Source organism: Lampetra planeri, chromosome 27 (assembly GCF_965212315.1).
Source record: "Lampetra planeri chromosome 27, kcLamPlan1.2.h2, whole genome shotgun sequence".
NCBI classification, from domain to species: domain Eukaryota; kingdom Metazoa; phylum Chordata; class Hyperoartia; order Petromyzontiformes; family Petromyzontidae; genus Lampetra; species Lampetra planeri.
Window position 1 is genome coordinate 2720482 of NC_136133.1, and position 26764 is coordinate 2747245.

Below are 26764 nucleotides of genomic sequence, written 5' to 3' on the forward strand. Positions count from 1 at the left end.
ATTTGAAACAATGCGATTAGTAAATCGCAAAGGCTGCGATTTTTTGCGATTTGAAAAGTCATGTTACTTTATTATTGGAATTGTTTTATTTATTATGACTTTATTTATTTAACTTAACAATTGTTCGATGTTTGATTGTTCTATTTCAATTTTTTTTATTTTGTTTTATTTTTCTACCTACGTGACATTACCGAAATAACCAAAGAGTATACGGTATTCATCTTCTTGGTTCTTTCGGTAAAGTCACGTAGAAGGGAAATAATACAATAATAAAAATAATAAAGTAGCTTACTTTTATTATTTCCCTTCTACGTGACTTTACCGAAAGAACCAAGAAGATGAATCCCTGCAGTCACGAAAGCTTTAAATCGAAAAAAGTATACGGTATCTTTCCCAAAAAAGGGGGTTGGCCCGAGTGCAGAACGACTTGGGCAATTCTATAAAATTGCACAATCCAAAGGTTCGTCTCAACTCCAAATCCACAGGGGCAGTTAAGACGATGAAGCATCGTAAAGTTGGGAGCAAACTTACGCGTGGTCGGAACCACTCGCTTTTAATTCGAATGTAAAAAAATTAACCCGTAAAAACAAAGTTTTTCACTATAAATCCTTTATATGCGTGGCATCGGTTTTATTTTATTATTCATTTCAGTTTTTCTTGAGTAAGAATTTCATTTTTATCACATTTTTAATTAAATATGAAAAAAAATTATAAAAATTAAATATGAAAAAAAAAATTCCCTAAAAAGTGGAAAAAAATTTTCACGAAAATAAATTGTCACGCACAACGAGTCTGTGTGCAAAATGTCAGCTCGATTGGATCACGGGAAGTGGGTTAAAAAACGACCGAAAGATTTGCACGGTCGTAAGAGCGCAAGCAAGCAAGCAAGTGAACTTAATATAAAGGATTTAAAAATAAAGTGTCAATGATGGTTAATCGCTTTACTTTTCCTTCTGGGACGATGAAACGCAACGGGCAGCCTGTAGAGCCACAAGCTGAGTAAATAGGCGGCAGCACAGAAAGTACGCAGGTGACCTCTGGGTGTGGATTGCGTGATACAACATCAATTACAACGAATTGTATTGCAATGTACATAACTATTCTCCAATGCGTATGCTCCCCACGCTTCACCATCACTAAGCGGCATGGTCAAATAACCTCCCACGATTCACAACACCTTTGGAGATGGGGGGGCCTTCATCCAGCAGTGGATTGACAAAAAGGGCTGTGCACGTGTACATCAGTTTCAGTTTCATTTACAGTATTTGGTAAAGGCCTGTGAGACATTCGGCTCTTGAATCGGGTGCAACCTTCGTGTACGTGGGGGGGGGGGTATACACAGCACGTTATACAAACCGGCTCCAAATCTGGCAAAACCTTCCGAGATCCGACATCGAATTATGTCCACTATGAAGACGGGCCATGTTTTATTGTTGCCCGCTACATAACTTTCATTTTAAGGATCGGTTGTTCATTGACGAGTGTTGAGTTCGTTGTTAAAATCGGCGCGACGTTGTCTGCAGCCGCTGGGAGGCGCTACATTCGACCCAACAAATTTTTTAAAATCTTTTTTTGAATCGAATCTCGCGGGGACGTTGGGTCGCAGCTTTAACCGAAACAGCGTCGACGTGACGTCGCCCTCCCAACGCCTCTTTTTCCCCAGTGACGTCATCGCGCATTCCCGCTGCAATGTGACGCCACCACGCCGTTCCGCGACGTCACCACGCCGCGCGCGGGTCCGCCGGTGACGTCGCCACGCTACCCCCGCGAGAATCACGACGCGCTTCCCCCCCGCCCCGCCTACGCTAACCGCGGCGCGGTGACGTCACCACGCACACGCGAACGTCGCGATTCGACGAAATGACGTCATCGCGCCCCGTCCCTCGCGTGCGTCGTGACGTCACGACGCACGGCCTGCCTGCCTCTCCTCCCCCTCCCGTGTTCGCCCGCCATCTTAGGCCTGGCCCGCATTCCGCCATTATTGCCGCCTTTCCCCTTGGGCCGCGAAGCCCGAGTCAAGAGCGGGAAAAAAATCGGCGCTTCTCACCCCCAGGTAAGGCGCCTCTCGCTCGCTCCGCGTTGCCGCGGCCGCTCGGAATCCCAGGCGCGGGTGCCGCGGGGCCGCGCGAGCGGGGAAATCGGGAGCCCCGCCGCGACGCGCGCGACACAAAAAAGCCTGAGGCGCCTTCCTCCTCCGCCGCCGCCTCCGCCCGCCTCGCTCGGCCTCTCGCCCGCCTCGCTCACGACTCGCCGAGCGCGCGGGGGGACGACGAGAATTACACGAGAAGGGGAGATAGCGAAGGTGGCGGTCGTTGAAAATAGCGGAACGTGCGGCTTTAAGGGTTGGAGCGGGAGCGAGGCGGCCCTGGGGTGGGGGGAGGGGGGAGGCTGCGCGGGGCCCTCGGCCGCCTTCCACCGCCCGCGGCGGCGGCAGGGCCCGAGCTGGGCCCGAGCAGGCCTCGGCTCGCCTAGACAACCCTGCGGCACAGGCCGAGGCCGTGACGGCAGAGTGGGTGGGTGGGGGGGTGGTGTGCGAGTGAGGGTGGTTTTTGGTGTGCGTGAGGAGTGCATTGAGATGATAGCAAGTGGGGGGTGTGCATGAGATTTGGTGAGTGTGTGAATGAGTTGATAAATTGCGTGGGGGAGGTGTGTGCAGTTGTGGTTGTGTTTTAGAAAAAGTGTGTGTGTGTGTACAAGTGTATGTAAATATGTCAGTGTGTGTGGGTGTTCGGTACGAGATGTTAGGGGTGTGCTAATGTGGTGGTTAGTGAGAGTGTACAAGTGCGCGTGACAGTATGCGAGTACGTGCGAGTATGCAAGTACGTGAGAGTATGCGAGTAAGTGTGAGAGTGCAAGTAGTGGGTGAGAGTGCGTGTCGATATGCTAGTGTGTACAGTGTGTCAGTATGAGTGTGCGTGAGTGAGTGCACAAGACAGTACGACGTGTAAATCTTTGTGAGTGTATTTAGGTAATATTCCTGCCTTTGTGTAATCACATATAACTAAAACGAAACTATTTTTATTTTACCAGATAAAGCCCACTGACATATATAGCTATTTTTCAAAAGCCTACCTGGCCCACATGATAGGTCAACGAAGTGACTTACCAAGTGGAAATTTATAGCAACCATCTACTACTATAGACGCATGTTTATGTATGTTCGCGCGCCAGTGGGTGTGTGTCATGCTCCCACCGCCTTGCCCCCCCGTGTGCCCTGTCCCCCACCACCACTCCCCAGCAGTTCACAAGCCCTACCCCCTTGGTACCCCACTCCCACCAATCCTCCCCAGTTCTTTCTCGTGTGGTGCTCATGCCTCACTCAATAAGCCTGCGGCAACCGCGTATTTCATTGTTGGGCTGAGGCTGAAGACGTGGTTTTTGCATTTGCTATCGCGTGCGTGCGCCTCCGTGTAGCCAAAATCCGGGGCTTAGTAACCTCCAGAGCAGAGACCACAATAGACGGGGCGGGGGGGGTCCTTTGCATAATGAAAACGATACGAATTATTTTAAGTGTTTTTATGCTCACATGAGCACTGAGGCCGTGCTCACCACCCGTTTATAACAATAATAGAATTCCGGGTATTTGGCCATAAGCATGACACTGAATAGGACAACATTCTTACGCAATAGATTTGCTCAATTTTCGTGTGGTGGTTAATGTTTCAGTTATTGCTACTGCTCCCTGGCAATTTCTCCAGAGAATTGCAAAACATGCTGTCAGCTTTCATTGACTTTAAAGTTATGCTGACATACACTCACAAGTGTCCCTTTGTGTGCCACTTTTATCAGACAAAAAAAGCTGTAATTTGACATTTAGTTTAACAATCTTTGAAAAAGTGGAAAGCATTTTAATAATTCAGTAACCTGCCAGTATTTTTTTCTCTCTCCAGACTTTGCTACGAGATGGCAGGTGTATCATGCGATCAAAAATTATAGCACCCTTGCACAACTGCAAATCAAAAGAACAGTAAGCTGTTATTTGTTTTTATTTGAGTCCCCAGATGGTGTAAATACATTTGACATATATTGAAATGTTTGACGGCGGAATGTTTATGAAAGCTTGGATAGGATGTTGTGGAACAGATGGTGCACAACCCAGACCTAGCCGATTTGTAAATCCATCTGTGTGAGCCTCAAATCTCTGCTTGGAAGGTGGTTTGACAGTCATGAGACTGAGAGCATTGGTCAAATCATTGTTTAAAAACCAACCAAAAGACTACGGCTTGCATCAGAAAGCATGGGGGGGATATTTGATCAGAGTGACTACGTAGCAATAGTCTGCTATGTCAATACTGTAACATGATTTCTAAATATATAACTTATTGAATAAACTCATTTAACATTTTATTTGTAACAGCATTCCTTCAGGTATTTATCTAAAAATAAAAATAATGGATTTCATTTAAAAGTTGGTAATATTGAAGACAGTATAACATGTTTTATAAGCATATACAATTTATAATTATATGTAATGCAAATTTAAATGTTATAAAACATAAAATAATAGCCGTTGTGAACTTTTTGTTGTTGCTAAAGATTATCTAAAGACACCACATTTAATTTAAAATGCAAAGGATTGCTTTGCAACACGCTGGTTAATTTATTAACTATTTTTCAAACGTCTCTGTCACAGGCATTTTTGTTGCGGACACCCGTGGGTTACAGGGTCCTTCCTTTGAGGACCCCGGCGTAATGTCACAGGCTGTGGACGATATTACCCACAAGACATTGCTTTTGGAAGTTCCGGCCGAGATCATCCAAAGCGATGTCCCCGAGTGCGACAAACCGGACGACGTGTTGCTTGAGTCTGAGCTGGGTGGCGTTCCGAGCGCCAGGTCAGCCGAGGTGGGCACTGGTGGCAGCCCCACGCCCGGGGCCCTGGCACCGCCGGCTTCGGAACAAACGGACGATCCCATGATGGCGGCGGCGGTGACGTCAATGGAACCACCGTGCGACATCGCTCTGGAACATTCTGGTGTTGGTGCCGCCCTGCCCGAGAGCCTCGTGGATGAGGGGGTGGTGCACGAGGGGATGTTGGACGAGGGTGTGGTGCACGAGGATGCGGTGAACGAGGGTGTGGTGGACGAGGGTGTGGTGGACGAGGGTGTGGTGGACGAGGGTGTGGTGGACGAGGGTGTGGTGGACGAGGGTGTGGTGGACGAGGGTGTGGTGGACGAGGGTGAGGTGGACATGGGGACGGTGAACGAGGGTGAGGTGGACATTGGTGTGATGCACGAGAGTGCGGTGGACATGGGGGCGGTGAACGAGGATGCGGTGAACGAGGGTGAGGTGGACGAGGGTGGGGTGGACGAAGGTGTGGTGGACGAGGGTGTGGTGGACGAGGGTGAGGTGGTAGAGAGTGCGGTGGATGAGGGTGTGGTGGACGAGTGTGTGGTGGACGAGGGTGTGATGCACGAGGGTGCGGTGGACATGGGGGCGGTGAACGAGGATGCGGTGAACGAGGGTGAGGTGGACGAGGGTGGGGTGGACGAAGGTGCGGTGGACATGGGTGTGGTGGACGAGGGTGAGGTGGACGAGGGTGGGGTGGACGAGGGTGGGGTGGACGAGGGTGGGGTGGACGAGGGTGTGGTGGACGAGGGTGCGGTGGACGAGGAGTTGGTGCACGAGGAGGTGGTGCACGGGGTGGTGCACGAAGAGGTGGTGGATGAAGAAGTAGAGGCCACGGAGACGGTGGAGTTGGAGGTGACAGTGGAGGAGGCGGTGCCGCTCGGAGGCGACACGGTGGACGTGGAGACGGAGCAGATCGTGTCGGATGTGACGATCACCGTGGAGAGCTCGGACATGGTGGTGGAGGTCGGCGATGACCATGAGCTCTTGGCACAGGACGATGTCATAGACACCATTGGCACCATCGAGCAGGAGGAGGTGGATGAGGAGTCTGTGTGCACAGACATGGGGAACATGGTGCAGATGGTCGTGGAGGAGGTGGGATCGGCAGGGAGCAGCGGTGTCGTGGACGAAGTAAGTGGCTGTTCGGAGTGTGAAAACGCCCCAATTCTTCCGTAAAAATAATTAAATTTCACGAAAAGTGGCCGGTTGGCCCAGACGTCAGTGTGGAAAGTGATGTTCCCTACTGCGTGGTTTAGAAGTCACTTGAACAGATCTCAAAGGTAACTCTGTGGAATCCACTTTTTTGGGCTGTTTTCTCTCAAAGGTTGCACTTTTTTAAAAGTTCAGAATAGATTATTCATCTCATGACATAACACTTGTTGTAACACGGATGGCATGAAAATGTGGGGGGGGGAAGATAAAAAAAATATTATCCTCCTTATATATGCATCCAGTCGAATAGCGCGTGTGACATTTGATTCGTTTTAATATGTGCATATGGTATAGTTTATTAGCCAACCCCTATAGCCGTGAGAGGTGCTACGGTGCATCACCGTGTGAACAAACATAGTTGATCCTCGAATTGTGACCCCAAATCATACAAATTCATCAAATCATAAGGGGAGAAAATTGTTACTGGTTTGATAGCAATATAATCTGTAGTCACAAAGCATATTAATGCTAACCCATGTTTGAACACTATAAGACATGGAGATAAGTGCATCAACAGAGTAAAAGAAGAGACATAAGTGGCGCCCCCACGGTCATTGTAATTTGGGAATAAATGATGGTGACAGAGACGACAAATACAGACACTTCATAGAGAGAGAGAGACAGTCAAAGGCAGAAGAAATTAGGAAAGTCTTGAACCTGGGTTTGAACACGGCAAGGGTCTACAGTCAAAACATTCGAAGCCGGACTAGTCCGGTGGAAAACTTTTCTGATTATGAGGCATGCCAGGAATGTTGCAAATAATTAGATAATATATACTTTCAATAACATTTTATTATAGTTAACACCTGATACATGCAATTAATCCTTCATAACAATTATTAGAATTGAGTGTGGAAAGTTTAATAACACTGAATAAAATCACTGCTGTACAGTTTAATCTGAGTCATGAAGGAGAAGTGGAAGCCTGAAGTTCACTGAATGTCAAAGGCTGATTTGGATTTTCTGACGGCTTTTAATAATTATTAATCTCGTTTATTTTTTTATTAAATTTAAGAAAAGAGAGCACGTTACCAGAGCATGTGGATCACTGAGCCAGTTAAGGGTACAGGTTATCCGAATTTCACGTAGTATCTAGCTTTAGAATTGGTTGAAATTGTTTCAGTGGTCAAGGATAGCATCTTACAGTTCCATAGTGCTGACAAGCGCATATTGAGTTCTCTGCACATGAACTTGACCAACGATGTAGACTTATGCCGACAATTTTACTGCAGAAGGCCTCATCCTACCACGTGCAGCTTAATGCACGAGCAGTGTTCCAGTTGTAGTTTATTTTTGGTTATTTTGCTATTTTATTTACTAATGTCTTTTCAGGCAGCCTTTCTGGCTCAAATTATGGCTTGCTGAAGTCCATATTTGAGAGGTTTTAGCGGAGCGTGGAAAACCAGAGTAAGGAATTCTAAACAGGAAAGGATTGTCCTTCCATCAAGTGAAATTAATCTTCTTGGTTCTTTCGGTAAAGTCACGTAGAAGGGAAGTAATAAAATAATAAAAATAAAACATTTCTCACGACGTTTTGGCTACAACGCAAGCAGCCGTCTTCAGGTGAAGGCTGCTTGCGTTGTAGCCAAAACGTCGTGAGAAATGTTTTATTATGTTTTATTTTTATTATTTTATTACTTCCCTTCTACGTGACTTTACCGAAAGAACCAAGAAGATGAATCCCTGCAGTCACGAAAGCTTTAAATCGAAAAGTGAAATTTAATTATTGTTTTGTCACTGGAGGGGAGTAGAGTGGACGATAGAGATGGACAGGGGTTAGTCCACAGAGGATCTGAAAAACTGAGGGCAATGTTGGAGGCCATTGAAGGATTGGAGTTTTGCAGTGATGCGGTTGCCGTTATGAACATGCATGGTGCCTGAACGCCAATCTCCCTAACTCAGAAGATTAAAAAAATCTCTATGTTGGCGAGTGACGGACCGGCCTCGTGTGGTTGTGTGCCGTGAATCTCCACAGTCTTCGGGGCTGGTGGCGGTGACATCGCAACCACTGGCTGAGATGGAGTTGGCGGTGGTGGAGGAGCCGACACCGGTGCTGCTGCCCATGGCCCCCGCACCGCCGGTGGTGGCGAGCGAGGATGCGGTGAGGGTTCGCGCCGTGTCCAGCGCCGCGGGTTGCAGCGACTCCGAGCACGGTGTGAGTCTCGTGCCGGTTTCTGCTGCTGAGGAGGAGGAGACCACCAACGTGGAGATGGTGGAGGTGGGTGTGGAGGAGGATGAGGAGGAGGTGATGCTATCAACCGAGGAGGTTCAGGCCCACGAGACAGCGCTTCATATCGACCTCGCCGATGATGAGCAGGTGAGGTGGTTGCATTGCGAGGTCAGGTGGTTGGTGGGCCATTCATTCTTGAGGAGGCTGGGTGCCTCATAAGGCATAACACTAAGCCGTTTATGCTGAGAAACCTGGATTCTAATCAAGGTGTAAGCCATCTGTGATTAAACTGGGTTAAATGTAGTGAGTTTATGGGCTCAATCTGGTCACCAGTGCACAAACAACACAATCACAGAAAATGTGGCTTTGCAGTTAGTCTGGGTATATACTCTGAGAATTTTGAATATTACTTGGGCTGTCTTGCGGTGAACGTTGCTCTCATGATGATTTTGTGCCGAAATACTGTCAACCAGGTCACTAGAAGATATTTTGGAGGTGTCTCAGTTTTTTTCATGCGCAACTTCAACTCAGTACAATTTAAGAACTGCCTCGATTCAAACCCAGGATCTCAGCAGTGTCCTGTCAGCACTTTGATCTCTCAGCCACGTTGTTCCATATCACCTTGAACTTCTACTCATCACCACGGGGTCCCCCTCTCCCCAAACCCCCCCCCCCGCCACCCTGCAGATGATGGAGGTCTCTGTACACGAAGTGGCTCTGGGTCCACAGGAGGTTGAGGAGGAGGAGATCGACAGTGGGGTTGCAACTCAGGAAGTGGTCCTTACGGCACAGGAAGTGATGTCGGAGGAAGTGCTGCCAGAGATCCAGGTGTCAGAAGCTGACCTGGAGGTCCCAGCGTCACGTGCATCCACCACGGCGCAGGTGAACACCGCCATCCGCATGGTGTGATTAGGACTGGCATATAAAGGCAAAGTTGCAGGCTTGTTATTTTCACGGTTCTCAACTAAAGGCAGCTTCCACAGAGCCTCCATAATAGAGTCCACTTTTTCGTCCCTATATATAAGGAATGAAACAGGTGGACTTCACAAATTTGGCTGTCGCCTGATGAAGCTAGTTGTAATTACTGGCGAAACATCGTACTAAGATTGTAAATGTTGTGGCTTGGCTCTCCAACACACCGGTGTGCTGTTCTAGTGACAAATTGGCATGTTCTGTTTATGTGACAACCCTTACTAGTTGGCTGTGCCGGGCGGTGGCACATTTAACGACACATATTTACGCGATCTAACTCAAAAAACCTCTTATGGATGATATTGGTCACGAAAGCCGACGTGTTAAACTTCCACAGAGCCTGTTTCGAGGCTATTTTGGCCTAGACTTCCACACTGATCAGGCATCATGGAATCAATGGGAGTACCCACACTTCACCCACCACTTGTGACCTGCCGATAAAATATCTGTGGTGTAGCTATTTATACTGCTTGTTGGGTCGGCAGAAGCAAGAGGATTTAAGGAAATTGTGCATTTGTATCAACTGCAGCTCCCAGTTACTCTGCTATACACTCAGCCAGCTAAGATGCCCGCAGGCTGTTCAGCTGGTCAGCTATGCTGCCAGCCAGTTGTCCGGCCATACAGCTATGAATGGCCCATAGGTTCCCCACTCTTGCTTTAACCCCATGCCTCCCTTACCATTTCTGCCTCCGCGTGCCGCATCGCTCATGCTGACACCATGCCGTGTAAACACGTGTGACCCCATGTACGTGGCGTCGTGTTGACCACAGAGCTGCTGCTACACAGTGACGGTGGCAGACGCAGAGGGGATGGGCCACTCCGTGAAGCTGTCGAGCCAGCCGATGGACGAGCAGCCGAGCACAGCACTAAGCGAGCGGCCGTCAGCCACCTCCACAATCGACTCGGCGCTGACGCCCGCTGCGGGGCTGCTGCTGCCCACGGAGATCTTCCAGCACGAGGAGAACGTGGGTGAGTAGAGGGGCATGCGCACACCAGCAACATTGACTTGTTTGTTGTTTCCAAGCCTAGACCGTGCGATTGTATTGTGACATCTAAATAGTCTGAGTGGATATATCGTGTTCCCCATAGAAAGGGTTATTTTTGGGTGATCGGTTGACCGTAGACATTTTTTTAAGAAATACAAATTTTTTTTGCTGCTGACGTTAGAAAACTGGAGAGTGTGCGCAAAGCAGTGTAAAACTCTTTGCATCTCCGTGCTGTGCAGAATCGTCACACGTGCGTGATTGGCCGCAGATGCGCAGTGGAGCAAAATTCATTGTTGTGCTGTACTTCTATGCTCCCGTGTGTATGCCTTCACCATCTGGTACTGACCAGCGTAGTGAAGTATGGCAAAGCTACCCTGATGACTGGCATGGTTTATGGAAGCCTTCATCCAGCAGTGGATTAACAAAGACACTACCCACATTTTATTTTTATTACTGTGGAAAATGTACTACCTTTCATCTGAAGAATACAGCAGATCTTCTTGGTTCTTTCGGTAAAGTCACGTAGAAGGGAAGTAATAAAATAATAAAAATAAAACATAATAAAATAATTCTCACGACGTTTCGGCCACAACGCAAGCAGCGTCCTCAGGTGAAGACTCCCCGACAGACCTGGTCTTCACCTGAGGACGGACGGCTGCTTGCGTTGTGGCCGAAACGTCGTGAGAATTATTTTATTTTGTTTTATTTTTATTATTTTATTACTTCCCTTCTACGTGACTTTACCGAAAGAACCAAGAAGATGAATCCCTGCAGTCACGAAAGCTTTAAATCGAAAAATACAGCAGATGGTTATTTCATTGACACGCTGTGTAACTGGTGCGTGGCGTAACCGGCTCGCAGCTGACGTGGCGTTGCTGCGTGGCATCGCAGGGCAGAGTGGCTCCCTGCGCCTTGTGGAGGAGGAACCGCACCAGGAGCCAAGTGAAGTGGGCCCTATATGTGAAGAAGTGATCAAGGTGTTCATCTTTAAGCCCGATGGCTCGGCCAGCGAGATGGGTGGGTGGCACGCGGTCATGGGGCGGGTGACGGGCACCTTTCTTGGTCATATATGCACGTGTGTACAGGTGCATATGGTTCAAAAACTGACTGATTTGTTTTAGCTGGCTGGCTGGGAGCTTCATAGGTGGCTGGCTGGAAGCTGTATCACAAGATAACTGGCTAGCTAGCTGGCAGCTTTCTTAACTAGATAGCTGGCTGGCTGTGTAGCTGGCTGGCTGAGCTGTGTAACTCTGAACAGCTGTCCACCTGATCTCTGACTACCCTTGCAGTGGAGTTTAATATTTGTAATTGTCCACTTTTTAAATAATTTGGCTCGATAATAGCCTGGCGATAAAGGCTATTGGCCTGTTGACTGCAAATAGTGCTTAAGTGGTAAATCAATTAAATAGATTCAATCGGTTTTTGTAAGGAAGAAAAAACGAATCTCCAGCCTTTATTCAAATGGCAGACACCAGGCATCCATCCTTCAAAACGCAAGACACACACTGCAGAGTGCGCCCAGCATGACACTGTGTCTTGGCGATAACAACCATCAGTGGAAGCAATGGTGACATATAGCCTTTAATTCTCCTTTTAATGCATGTGTTGAGCTTCGTGCATGGTACATGTGTATTTAAACGTTTGCGTACATGGTGCGCAATTTGTATGCTAAGTTTTTGAAGCAATAAGCATGTTATGACCCCGTTCATTTGTCCATATCTATAGCTGTACAGAGAAATGAGCTAGCTGTCTTAGTTATTCAGTCTGTATATCTCATGGAGGTTTTTTTTGTGTGTACATGTGTGTGTACATGTGTGTGTGCAGGTGTGGCCACTGGAGTGGCAGGTGGTCCTATTCACACGGCTGTGTTGGAGCAAACGGAGGAAGCCATCAGTAAGCGATAGTCGCAATCGGCTGCACGCATTTATTTTTTGTGCCGGACGATTGATAGTCATGCGGGGGATAATTATCTCTTGCGTATGGCTGAAGAAATAGCAATTTTATTTTTAATTGCTGGTATTTGTCTGATCGTGGTATCAGTGCAATGTCATTATACAACACATTCGGATCTCTTGAAGTGGATATCAAAGAACTGCTTTTGAAAGCTGCTTATTTTTTTAAATCCTTTATATTAAGTTCACTTGCTTGCTTGTGCGCTTACGACCGTGCAAATCTTTCGGTCGTTTTTTAACCCACTTCCCGTGATCCAATCGAGCTGACATTTTGCACACAGACTCGTTGTGCGTGACAATTTATTTTCGTGAAAATTTTTTTCCATAACTTTACACTTTTTAGGAATTTTTTATTTATTTAATTACCAATTGCTTAATGGTGGCAGGCAATCATCTCACCCATAGGTGGCAGCCATCTCAAGCCAGAGGACTAGAGGGCTCTAGCCGCCACGCATATAAAGGATTTATAGTGAAAAACTTTGTTTTTACGGGTTAATTTTTTATTTGGTGCAGAGTTAAATTTAATGTGGCAACCGGGCAGAGACCATTGACCGACATTTTGAAAACCTGGTTGAATCACGGGCAGCTTCCCAGAATCAATCCCAGGACCTCAGTTGTTCCAGCTTAGCGCTGTGATATTCTTAGCCATCTGGTTACCTCAACCAAGAGTAACTTAAACGTCTACGACAAGTTTGGGTTACCTGGAAATGTCTTCATTTCATTTTCAGTAGTATGTCAATTATCTATTTGGTGTCTCCGCAATCATAAACCATGTTTTAAATTTCCATTTGTGAAGGTTGTAGTGTGGGCAAATCTGTAATGAGACGTGCAGATTAGGTTTAAAGACAACAATTTGTGAGGTAAATTAAATCCCAGAGGGTCTTCAATGAGACTGAGTAGGTGCTTATTGGAGATGGTGGTGTTCATATCTGGTGCCATTTCTCTGAGGCACTAAAGCCCAAATTCACAAATTATTCTGGCTGCGCTCACGAACGATTTTGAAGATTTCAGGCAATGGTTCGGCACCAATAGCAATGCGTGAATTCTGTTGACAATATTGTTACACTCGCTAAACCGTCCCCTCTGTGTCGCAGATATGGCGGATGAGGTCTACATGGAGGTCATCGTCGGAGAGGATGAAGTCTCGGCTGGTGTTGCTGAGACGACAGTGGAAGAGTCTGGGCTCAACAAGCACTTTGTGACCTGGGCGTCTGCTTTTGGTACGTCCACTACACTGATATTAGGTTAATAGTCCAGGATCAGGACCTTCCATTTTTTTTCCCTCTGCCTATGACTGACTGCCTTGAGATGCTGTAGCATTTTAACGTTATGTAAATACAAATTGTGTATATATGATCAGGAGGTGGAGTAATTGTTAACCTCTGGAGGAAGAAGTGGTGGCAATATGGCCTCCACTGGCACTAATGGCGAGGAGCAGTAGGTGTTTTAACCCTCATCTTTCAACCCCACGGGTGTGCGACCTGACCTCTGTGTGTGTGTGTGTGAGGGGCACGGTGGTATAGTGGTTAGTGCGCTATGCTACGAACCCAGCGATCCGAGTTCGATTTCCGCCAACACCAGTGATGATTATCTGAACCGGTCCTGGTCCTCCCCTAGGTTGACTTTGCCTCAAATGAGTACCTGGTGCAGTGTACATAAAAAATTGGCACTAGCCAGACCAAGGCAGTCTGGCGTGGTGAAGGCCACCCACCCCCTCGTGTGCTGTGCCGGCCTTGGTAGGTGCTTGCTACCAGCACTTGCTACAGCAGTCTGTTTTGGCTATACGGGGGATCTTTATCTTGTGAGGTGAATGAAACCTTTATGGGTGCATTCGGCTAAGGTCTGTACTGTAAAACATCTGTACCATTGCAGGTTGCCCATGATTTAGAGTTTAACAGCTTATTTGGGCCCTTTCTGCTGAAATAAATAAAACCCATCTCTACCTAGATGTGGTGGAGGGAACGGACCAGATGGACGAGCAGACGGACGGGGAAGTGGGACCGGACACATCTCCCGGAGGCCTAGCGGGCCGCACCCCACGCCGCCACTCCGGAGAGAAGCCGCCCCGCTCACGCCGGAAGGGCAGCCGGGCCAAGGCTCCCGCCTTCACCGGTGAGTGCCACAACAGGAGTGGGACTCCACCACAAAATGGACCGGCGCTCATCCCGTTCGCTGCTATATCTCCTCCACAGTTATCTCACAATTAATCTGTGAGTGGATTATCGAGGTATTGGATGTTTAACCATGCTCGAGAAACGCATTTATATTGTTACGCACGTGCCATTGTGAATGTGAGTTGCATTGCATTCATCAAGGGTCAGTGACACAGTGCCCACATGACTGCAAATATTCAAGACGTAAATCGATCACTTTAAGAAGCATATCAACAGATAAAGCATTTGACGCCTACATAGGTAGACGATTAGTGCATTTTATAGCCTAATTTACTTATCTTTGCCATTACCGTGTTTTAGTTTTATCTTACCCCGAAAATATAAATTTGCCTCAACACAATTCTTAAAAACATTGCAGAATGTTATTTATCAAAGTATTCTTTTCTTCAAGGCATGTTCCCATTTCATGTGGGAGATCAGCCTTCCTGGTCCTCTTTTTCCACTCATTCTATCGCCAAGTCCACTCTACAGTCCTTCATATCCCAGCTCACCGCTTCAAACCGCCTCTGACATTTTACGTGCGATTACACAAAATAAACATTCATAAAACTCTGCCATGCCCTGCAGATTGTGAATTTCTCGCGGTAGCTGGCCACACGGGACAGTTTTTTTACTTGCGGATTTGTTTCTGTGTTTTCCTTTCATGGTTGCCACCGCTGCTACCACTGTGCGCACAGCGATAATCATCGGACCGGACGGGCTGCCCATGAAGGTGTACCCCTGTGGCGTGTGCGGGAAGAAGTTCAAGACACGCGGATTCCTCAAGAAGCACATGCACAACCACCCTGAGGGTGAGGGGGGCGGCAACATGGCCGCCATCGGGGGCAGCAGCAAGGGTATGGCGCTGCACGGTCCTTTACCGAGAAAGGCTTGCTGCGGACGTGTCCTTTGGGGGGTTGCTTTATTTTGACTCTTCCTCCTGCTACCATGGTGTCATGGTTAGCACACTGGTTCAATCTCCCAGCACGGCAGTAGAAACAATGGGCAAATTTCTTAAATCTGTCCGCCTCTTTTAACCCAGAGGTATAAATTGGAATGCTGCAGTCGATGGGCAGGCTGCATTTGGTGGGTTAAAATATGGGTTTTCCCACCTATTGCTAGACATCTGGCCAGCATGGAAGTGTAAGTCAAACACCGTCTAGAGCAGTGGTCCTTAACCTGGGGTGTATGCACCCCTAGGGGGTGTGCGAGATGCCCTTTCTAAGGGCGTGGGACATGCCACATTTTTTTAGAGGGTAAATCATCGAAAAGACAAATTAAGCACGGACACGCAAGTACAACTACGTTATTTAATCAGACCTATGCATTTATTACCATTCTAATTTGTTGTATGATTGACAACCAAAGGCGTGCAAGGCTTGCAGTGAAGGTCAAGAACTACTGCTCTAGAGTGGTTCTCCAGTCAGTTCACTATTGGTGGCGCGCACAAACAATTGAAGGGCTGCACCACTGCTCGTGTTTAATAGGTTCACGTCTGTCACTCCAGATGCCACTATAGGCACCACAATTCACAGCAGTGTGTTATAAAAACGTTTATTGAGTCTTGCGTGGAATTGTTACTCTCAAACTTGACAATCGTTAGGGGGCCAGTGGGGGTGAATCATTTCAACTACAATGTTTAGGCTAACAGAAGTGGACAACTCTGCTTATCCTAGAATACAAATGGGATGGCAAAAATAGAGAAAACATTATTTTTTATTGAATTTAATCATTTTTTTTTTACAATTCTTTGAATTCATGGGAGTGAATTCATGGGAGGTGCTTTGCACCTCTGTCAACTTGGTTCTCAAATTTAAATTTGACCTCAGAACATTTGCTTGCCATTTTATTACTCTGTCCAACTATGGTTGAAACCATTTGTGTATTAGCTCCATCCGTCTGTCCATAACTCTCGAAAAAATGATCCAAAATAAACAACATGAATGTAAAGTTGTATTGCAATTAGGGATTTACCCAATTGAAAACCAGACTAATTGATCAAAGGGTTTACAGAAACTTGCAGACAAACCCAAGAGCAATTAGACCATTTGCAAACAATAAAATAATTTTTGCCCTGACAGCTACCCATTGGCTTCCATAAATACTTTCACAGGCAACCCCATGTTGGAAGGCATTACATAATCCATCCGATGGCATAATTTCTCCTACCTTGTGTTCAGTTGCAATGCATTTCGATTTAAAGCTTTCATGACTGCAGGGATTCATCTTCTTGGTTCTTTCGGTAAAGTCACGTAGAAGGGAAATAATAAAATAATAAAAATAAAACATAATAAGTTGCAATGCATTGTTTGGGAATTATTATTGTAAAGATATGTAATCCCTTGCTTCTGGGCAATGCATTCTAGTCATGTGCTCTAATTGTATTAGTTATATGATTGGAGCATCTTGCATTTTCGTGCAGCTTTCCTGATCCTCACCCTCTCTCTCTTTCTCACACCTCACTCTCCTCCGCGTTTCTCTGGTGTCGGCGCAGGCAGCGCCCGTATCAGCGGCCTGGGCGCCGTGAGCAAGCGGCGCTACCAGTGCACAGACTGCGACTACACCACTGGCAGGAAATCGCACTTCCACTCGCACATCGAGAGCCACCGCCTCGTCTCCAACACCACGCCTGGTACGGACGACTTAAACACGCTGAAATCACGCAGCAACATCACCTCCTACTGGCAGTCTTTACCTGTCTGTCAAATATACAGCAGCGTCTGCTATAAGAATGGTGAGAATATCAAATGTACTTTCAATACTATCATATCACAACAGCTGCGTGGCTTGCCCTCCAGCCCCTCGTTGTGAAGGGGTCTCCAAAAGACCGGCCACTCTTGAAGGCTTTGAACACATTCCTGCGGAGGGAGCTGGTAGGAACTTTGGGTTGCTCGGTCAATGGCCAGGGTCAACGGCGGCGTGGTGTATTCCGCAAATATGCCCGACTGTGAGGGCGGGCACAAGCCGGCGTGAGTAGGTTAAACGTTGAGTTTTATAAGGGCACCACGGGGTGACCAGCCCCTCCCCACCCAGCCCCACCCCTCACACCCCCCACCCAGCCCCTCCCCATCCAGCCCCTCATTGCACGACGGACACAATAATCCCCTGTGGACTGGTGTAATCAGGAGGTTCCTACCAGTATAAGTATATCTTGTAGGATGCTTAATTGCCTCAGGGATAATGTGGTGTAATGGTTAGCACACCGACTTGCGCTCCAGAGATCGCCTGTTTGGTGTCGCAACATGGCAGTTGAAACATTGGCCAAGTTTCTATATCACCCAGCAGTTTTTCACATCGAAAGATTAATATTATACAGCGTCGTTCAGTCAAATAGCATCTCACAATTGCTGAGGAACCACAGAAAAGCTGGAAGTCTCCCAGGTGGTGAGCCGGTGCCAACATTTGTTTTTCTCATTGTATGAAGATGTTTACAGCCAATTAGTAAGTGTTCATATGTGGGAAGAAACTTGAGCACCCGGATGAAAACCCACACATGCAAAAGGGAAACACTCTATTATCCCATACAGAAAGGAGAGATTATAACAAAATATGGACTGATCCATATTTTGTTGTACTGCATTCTGCTGGCAAGCCAGGGTTATTGCACCTCGATGCAAGGGAAGGGAGTCTCACAACATTGTCATTTTTAAATCCTTTATATTAAGTTCACTTGCTTGCTTGCTTGCGCGCTTACGACCGTGCAAATCTTTCGGTCGTTTTTTAACCCACTTCCCGTGATCCAATCGAGCTGACATTTTGCACACAGACTCGTGCGTGACAATTTATTTTCGTGAAAATTTTTTTCCAAAATTTTCCACTTTATAGGAAAAAAATAAATTTCATATTTAATTTAAAATACCAATGTGATAAAAATGAAACTCTTACTCAAGAAAAACAGAAATGAATAATAAAATAAAACCGATGCCACGCATATAAAGGATTTATAGTGAAAAAAATTGTTTTTACGGGTTAATTTTTTCCCATCCACCAACTCTCGCCGCTACAGTGCTGGATTACATGTGTGCGCCGCCACCCCCCGGCAACTCTCAATAAACCACAGTTGATAAACAGAATACACGTGGTGTGTAAATTCTGTATTCCTACCTCATCCATGACGTCTGGCCAGTTTGGATGAGTAGGCCAAATACCCTCTATAGTGGCTCTTGAGAGTTAGAAAGAGGAATATATGGATGAGAGATTATATTCAGTTTTAAGAAAGTAAGTGGGCTTGGGCGTGACATATTTCGACAAGGAATGATGGCCAGTGGTTAAAAAATAACTGGAGTGGCAGTCAAAGGAGGGAGCATGCCCAAAAGGAGATAAAACAATATCAGCTTGTGTTCAGATGCTAGATGGATTGTTACAGCGCAGGACCGTGAGAGATGGTGACATCTTGGGGAAGCCCACATCCAGTGGTGGATTTGTCATGGATCATGATAATGATTATAATTCCAGAGTGTGAACCATCACAACAAGATATTAACTTTGTGTTGTTCTTCTCCACCACCCCTTACTGCCCCACACTCACCTGCTCCTGATCCCCACATAGTCTCTGGGCTGGTGCACACGGCGTGTGCGGGCGACCGTCCCTACGAGTGCGAGGAGTGCGGGCGGCGCTTCGAGAAGGCGGCGGCGCTGGGCTCTCACCGCCTCGTCCACCGCAACCGCCCGGCCAAGATGCACAAGTGCAAGTTCTGCGAGTACGAGACGGCCGAGCCGGCACTGCTCGGCCAGCACTTGGCGTCAGTGCACAGCCGCTCGCTGCCACACGTGTGCGCCGACTGCGGGCGCGGCTTCCGGCACCCGTCGGAGCTGCGCAAGCACGCGCGCACGCACACGGGCGAGCGCCCGCACTGCTGTCAGTACTGCGACTACCGCAGCTCGGAGGCGTACAACCTGAAGATGCACGTGCGCGCGCGTCACAGCCGCGCACTCGCCTTCCCGTGCGGCGACTGCGGCGCTAGCTTCACGGCGCTGGGCGAACTGCGGCGGCATGCGGCCATGCACAGCGCGGAGCGCGTGTACGCGTGTCAGTACTGCGGGCACCGCAGTTCCAACTCGAGCGACCTCAAGCGCCACGTCATTTCCATCCACACGCGCAGCTTCCCGCACAAATGCGAGGTGTGCGAGAAGGGATTCCACAGGTGAGACAACGCAGAAAACGCTGTCAACACGCTCGCTTGCAATCAACCCTACCTCTCCCACAATCATCACCATGACTTTAGCCGTCACCACTGTCGTCACCACTGTCGTCAACACCGCCACCACCGTCACCAGCACCGCCACCTCCACCACACTCACCATAGCTGCCACTGCTGCCACCACCACAATTATTATCACCACCTCCACCATAATTGCTCCAGCCACCACAACATCCACTACAATCATTACATCTATCACCGACCACCACCACCAGTATGGGAGACTGCTCTTTAAAAGAAGTGGAAGTCTTCTTCTCTTCAACCCTTTAATTTGCAAATACAATTTAAAGGGTTGAAGTGTTAACTCTGTCTAGAGCAGGGGATGGCAAGGCAATGATTAAAGATCATGGAATGTTTGTAAAGTATAAAGTTTTGTTGCAAATAGCAACTTACCTCATTTATTGCTGGCCAAATTGATCCAAGTATTGCTCAACTTTTAGATAAACCATAAATAACATTATAGGCGTTTTATATTTGGAAATTTAGCTTGCTCTGACAGCTACCCATTGGCTACTTTACTGCTAATTAAATACTGCCTTGGGCAAACATATGTTCGAAAGCATTATACAATGCATGCGTAGGCATGATTCTGCCGAATAGAATTAGCAACCTACATTTGGCGGGCCACCTGTTAACACGCACACCTTTCAGTCACTTCTCTAGCTGCAGTAGACACTACTCGATACATGCAGCTAAGATGCTTGCAGTGACATGTAAATATAGTTTGCAGGCTGTTCATGTGGCTGCGAGCCATATTAAATAAACTTGCAGGGCCATATCGCTCACCTAAAATAGGTTATTGACCAGATGGATTACAGTGTTGTTCATTTGTTTTGTATTTGTGTGTGCATGGACTCAGACCTTCCGAGCTGAACAAGCACATGGCAACACACAAAGGCAAGAAAGTTCATCAGTGCCGACACTGCGAGTTCCGCACATCCGACCCGTTTGTGCTGAGTCGGCACATTCTGTCTGTGCACACCAAGGAGCTGCCCTTCAAGGTGAACAAACACCACATTCACTGCACGTGCATGTGTGTTCGTGCGTATGCATGTGTGTGCGAGAGAGTGGGCGCACACGTTTGTTTAAAGAAAGATGCATTCCACGAAAGGAAACTTGGTTCGATGGCACAAGGAGATCAGCTCGTGTACAGTAGTGAGATTGGTGATAGCCGCAATGGACCCTGCGGATTTTCATTAATGTGAGGAAGCCTTCATCCAACAGTGGATGATAAAGAATGGCTGATGATGATGATCAAGATTCAGGGTGAATTAGCACCACAACTTATATAACTAAAGATTAATACGCTCTCTCTCCGCCCCCTCTGTTCCTCGCTCTTTCTCCCCCGCTGGCGCTGGTGTGGGCGCTGCAGTGCCGCCGCTGCAAGAAGGGCTTCAAGCAGCAGAGCGAGCTGAAGAAGCACATGAAGTCGCACACAGGAAAGAAAGTGTACCAGTGCGAATTATGCGACTACAGCACCATGGACGCATCAGGCTTCAAGCGCCACGTCGTATCCATCCATACCAAGGCCTACCCGCACCGCTGTCAGTTCTGCCACAAGGGCTTCCGTCGGCCATCCGAGAAGCAGCACCACGTGCTCAAGAACCACAAAGAGCACATTGTCATGGGCACATCGCCGTGAGTGTCTGGCCCGCCCGCACAAACGAGGATTGGAAAAACAAAAAACTTGAGTACGGTGACTGCTGCCACCCGTTGTCGCCACCACCAGCGCTTTCTCCACCAGTCGACTCGGCATTAGTGTGCCCTGGAAGCCTCAGAGAATGGAATTGCGTTGCATTTGCTTTTTGTTTGGCACGACTATCCCTATGCAATCGGAATGCGTCGGGCCACAGTGGAATCCCGTCATATTATTGTTAGGAAAGCGTCTTCTTCCCCGTGTAGTCGGATTGTGATTTTGGGAATGCAGGCTCGTCCCTATAGAGTCAGGTGTCGTTATTTTTCCGCAGGCTTCACCCTATGGAATCCAAACCCAGTTTTGTGCAGCAACATTGTCGTTAATGGAATTACATATTGGATTGAGTAATTTGAATTGTCAAGCTTGCTCTTATCACATACAATTGTACAGCACTTTTGTATCGCAAGCTTGTTCCTATGGAATCTTGATGATCTTTTTATTGCGCAGTCGTGGACTCCTGGGATCTGGTTTCATGATGGTTAAGCACACTTCACCCGGTTGAATTGGATTATGCTCTTGTGTAACAGTCACTGCCCAGTGGCATGGGATCATATTTCTGTTGAATCTTCTTGCGTTGGTTGATTACATTATACAACATTTTTATAAGCTTGCTACCTATAAACTCTCGTGACATATCTGATTTGCAAGCTTGGGCATATGAAATTGGATTTCATGTTAGCAAATTTAACCATATACAGAATCCTACTATATCCAGGTCCTGGTTTCTGAAAGAAGCACTCTTGTCACGCATAGAAGAGACAGGCTTATGTAGCTTATGGTAACAACTGGCCTTGAACTACTTTGAGCCAAGCCTGTTTAGATGAAGCTAACCTCGGGGTTGGGCTTGCGAGTATAAAAATAATATAAAAATCAAGTAGATTTATGCTTATCATTCTAAAATTTAACTTTAATAAACAGATGCCATTCTTCGTCTTCAACCCCAATGGCGGAGCCAGAATTTTCAGGTAGGGGGGAGGGGCAACCCCTCCAGCAATGAAAAACGATAGAGGAGTTGTTAGTAAGTAAGGAGTTGTTAGTAAGTAAGGACTTGTCCCTTGCTTTTTATTCGACTCGTGTGCGGCGATGGCACAGCCATCGATCGAGGGTCGAATTCGAACCGCGTTGTGTGATCGGCATCGCGCTCGCTGAAGGTGAATGCCTTCAGGGAAGGCGTGTACTGTTTACGCAATTGCGCACAATTTTGTGAGTCACTTATAACCGCTTTGCCGTTACTTATTGCCAATTATGGACTCAGACTATTGTCCTATCATCTCAGAGTCCCTGACACGTAATAATAGGCTACACGGTGGCAGTGGGGGTCGCAAAATTCCGATTTTTTTTTACTAATAAACCCCAATGATCCGATCGAAATTAGAGATTTTGATTGGATCATTGGGGGGGGGGCACATACCACCCCCCCCCCCCCCCCCACTGGCTGTGCCAGTTTTCACCCCCATTTTACATAGGTAAACTATAAATATGTTTTATCGCCTAATTTACATTCATTTTCCATTATCAGTGTTTTTAATGTCTGGATCAACCTTCCCCTCCCACCCCAAATAATTGAGAGATGCCTAAATTGGTTAATGCTACCCAAGTGAGGATGTTATTGAAATGCCAAGAGAAAACCCTGTAGATGGCTTGTCATCATGCTTTGGCGATGTTACTTGTTATTCTGCTGGCAATGATTCGTGATGAATTTTTATTTTGGGAACATTTGGTGGCATCACACTTCCAATTCACACCAATTTGGGTTTAGCACATTTATATTTTCCATTTCGTTTGTGTCCTGATGACATTTCAAACAAATATATTTCCAAAGGACTCGGTATACTTTTCTCACTGCCAGTGATAAAATTGAAATTAATTCATATCTCACCTGGGACACTTTTTAAGCATTTAAAATTCTGCTTAAATTCCCCCCCCCCCCCACTCAATACGAGGGCTTCCCTACATTTCCATGAGTGGTTTGTCTTTCTTGATTTGAAGCTTTCGTGACTGCAGGAATCCATACTCTTTGGTTCTTTCAGTAAAGTCGCGTAGGTAGAAAAATAATAGATCATGACGTTTCGCTCGCAACACAAGCGATCGGCATCAAGTGAGACACAACCACAGCAAGAAAAGATTGCTGTTGTCCATTGCCATTGGAAATTAACAAGTCGCTTGGCAAGGGAACCACTGACACCTGGAGCAGTGAGAACCAGCCCAGTTCAATTCCAGCTGTCACAGCAAAGCCGGTTCACGTGGCCACCACCTGGACAAGCACCACACTCTGCCACAAGCCTTTTAAGTTTCAGCTGCAGCTCGATGTTGGTAATTGTGACGTGGAGGCATGGGTTTAATAGCCATAGGTCATCTTCAGAGCAGGTCGGATGGAAATTTTGTGAATTCTGTGCAATGGAAATGCCAAGGTGGAATTTGCCATTCCCTCAAACCGGAGCCATGAGCTAGCTACCTTCCACTGCCCTTGCACCTAATAAAGAAAGCACACTTGTATAAAAAGTAATTTATTTTTATAAATATGTATGCATGTGTACAGAACATCAGTGTAAATGGCAGATTTTTCTAATTTTTTTGCAGCATATATATATACACACCCACTGAGACTGCTTCATATAGTGGCTTCACACAATGAAAACAATTGGCTACAGGTTTCTTTCATATTTTTGTCGACGCCAGTTCCGGTAGATTGGTACAAAAATTACAACTCTCCATGGCAAACATGGCTCGCATTTTACTCTGGGGAGGCGTTCCAGTGTTGAGAGAGTTTCGATGCCATTTATTATACGTTTTTCCGCGGCCTGTGCAAAATGTGGCTCATGAAGCTGTGAAGGTGCCCTATGTGTGTGTGGGACAAGAATGACTGAAAACGCTTAACAACTCTTTCAATACCCCTTTATAAACCATGCTCTCACAGTTGGGATTGAATCGTGGACTTAAGACTATAGAGACCACGCTATTGCTGACGGCCAGGTCATCGGTTGCGTCTTAAGGTGTCTGAATGGATATTGTCTGTCTGGGTATGTAGGACAACCCTTTCTTGGTCTTGAGTTGCAGCCTCCTCAAATTAACTTTTGCAAAGACAACAGCAACTTTTGAGGGATTTTTGTTTGCGCTTGGGCTGTCTGGGACAGCTGTATTGGGCTTGAACCTAGACACACACTTGTTGGGTCATGAGTTTGAGTTTCCCCCTCGAGGCATCCGGCTGCATGTGAAATATAAAATATATAATTTTGGGTCTTTCATGACATTTTTGTTTGTTCTCGCCGAATTGTTTAAAATCAAAAATGTGTTAACGGAATTTTGAGGCTAACTGCTTTTTTTTGTACCCGCCCCGAATTCTGTTAACTATTTTTGATCTTTAGACATTGCCGCTCAATGCTTATATAGTCTGATCGTAGGTGTGTTTTAAGCAATACATTGTTAACCTACAATCAAAGTGTAAACACGTGTGAAATAGGAAAGCTAATGTTATATACGTTTTGCTAATGGAAGAACAGTTCCAGCTGTTCCAAAAGAAATGTATAATAATGGAAATTCTGATCCCTTCTGTACCAAATGTTTAAAATTTAAAATTCTGTAAAGTATAATGTACATTGGGGGAAATTTGTTATTTTTTTCTGACTACATTGAGCGTTTGTTAAGTGTGTTGCATAAGAATTCTGTATATAGGATGTACGATAATAATTTACATTGGTCGGGTGAAGAGGAGGGGTGTTAAGAAGAGTAGACATTTAAAAGCAAAAAAAATATTTTAAAGTTGACTTTGAATAATTGTGGAGATCACATTTCAGTTTGTGAATCCACCGAGATTGTTCACGGTCTTGCAGTTAACATCCAATGGCTTACATTTACAACAACAAAAATCCTTCAGGTTAAATATGCTTGGCTTTCGTTTTTTTGCTGGTTCTTTAAGGAATTTCACACTTTGGTCAAGACAAAAAGAATGCGTTATTATGGTTATCAAGGTCATTGTTAGGAAAAAAGTGTGTAATATAAATTGCATTATTTTGCATGCACATTCAGTTGGAAGCTCTTCCTGTCCAATCCAATGTGCCGTGTTACCTATATCGGTTGAAGACTTCCGACAAGAACTGCAAATTATGCACATCTGAGAATGGTGTCATTATACATGGGAGTATTAAGGACAGGTTTTTTTACTATTAATTTTAAATGTGTTTATTTATGTTTTAACAGACTCATGATTATTTCACTCAGTGGCTTGGTTGCGAGGGTTCCATTTCCAGTGGTGCAAACCCAGAACCGGCCGCTGTCCTCCCACCGCTCACCTTACACACAAACTGCACTCCCAACACCAAGTCAGCCCAGACCCAAAACTAGACCTGGCCCTAACCTTAAAACCAACACAAACCCTAACTTAACCCTGGCCCCAACCTTAACCCACCCATGGCTCGAGCCTTAAGCTCGTCCTGACAACAACTTTGACCTTTACACAACCAGGACTGTATCCCACTTCAGACCTTAACCAATCACAAACCCCTACACAAATGCAGTCTAACTAAAGTCTAACCATAACCTGCACAGACTTTAACTGTAACCTAGCCCTTGACTGGTTCTAAGCCTGTAACTGTAGAGCTATAATCCCAAACGTTTACCTAACCCTAACCTCGGTCAGTCCCCAACCTTAACGCCAACATTTTCCGAGCATTATCTCAAATCCAGGTCAACGCAGACCTACACCAGCCCAAACCTCAATCTCTAACTCCGATCCACGTCAGGCCTAACCCAGGCCATCTGAAGATCTCGACCATGTCCCCAACTTGTACCGACATATTGTGATTTATTGGTGGTGGCTTCCACATAGGTGTTGAAGTTAATTGCAGGTCGCTTCCTTTAGCAATTAGCTACCTTCTGAAAAGAGGGAAACATCAAGCTGTTGACGCTCCTCTGATCCTGCCCTGTCACATGACCTCAACTCCCACCATTTTCACTATATCCAGAAACCCCCAGTTCTTAACTCTTGACCTTAGTTGAGTTAACCTGAACTCGCTCGACCCCATTTTAACATTAATTCAATCCAAATCCAAATTCCTTAGCATAACTCCTGCATTTAAACGTCCACCATATGGAATCACTTATCTCCAAACTAAAATGTGTCATAACTCCAAACTGCATGTCTAAGCACAATCCCCGCTCTAACTTAACCCTATGCAATAAACGTAACCTCCCAAACAGCTCAAGTTCATAACCCTGAAACTGAGCCTAACCTTACCCTGATCCTTGCCTTGGCCAGCTGCTGTGTGAGAGGCGAGCAGTGTTGTGGAAGCGGTCTAGGGCTGTGCCACTAAGGAAACGGAGGGTCTCTGGCTCGGGGCGGCTGAGGTCATCATGGATGAGTTGGCGCAGCGATGACCTTTGCCCTGCCTTTGTTTGGGGCTGTACATCACACCGCCGCCTCAGCCACTCTTGCTACCATGTACACGCTCGCATGTATACTCTGTTTAAATAAACACACGCGTAAGACGAGAATTGCTTGACACGCCGCCTGGTCGTGCGTATGCGTAACATGTCCCGCGTTTCAAATACTCGGACAGTGTTTGTAGAAAGGTC

The 26764-nt window shown here is 46.5% G+C and overlaps 1 protein-coding gene across 4 annotated transcripts; it reads left to right on the forward strand.

The window, feature by feature from the left end:
• The first annotated feature begins 1891 nt into the window (after window positions 1-1891).
• Window positions 1892-26683, forward strand: LOC144728013 (uncharacterized). Of its 4 annotated transcripts, none has more exons than XM_078607211.1 (15): window positions 1892-2053; window positions 3891-3967; window positions 4634-5982; window positions 8039-8380; window positions 8921-9115; window positions 9976-10174; window positions 11053-11208; window positions 12016-12084; window positions 13238-13363; window positions 14091-14255; window positions 14995-15153; window positions 16791-16928; window positions 18846-19440; window positions 20357-20498; window positions 20870-26683. In XM_078607211.1, the coding sequence occupies exons 3-15, from the start codon at window positions 4693-4695 to the stop codon at window positions 21137-21139; spliced, it is 3846 nt and encodes a 1281-aa protein (XP_078463337.1). In that variant the 5' UTR covers window positions 1892-2053; window positions 3891-3967; window positions 4634-4692; the 3' UTR covers window positions 21140-26683. The 4 variants fall into 4 exon arrangements, with proteins under 4 accessions (XP_078463337.1, XP_078463340.1, XP_078463339.1 ...); XM_078607214.1 differs by having other exon boundaries at window positions 14995-15108; XM_078607213.1 differs by having other exon boundaries at window positions 11083-11208.
• The last annotated feature ends 81 nt before the right edge of the window (window positions 26684-26764 follow it).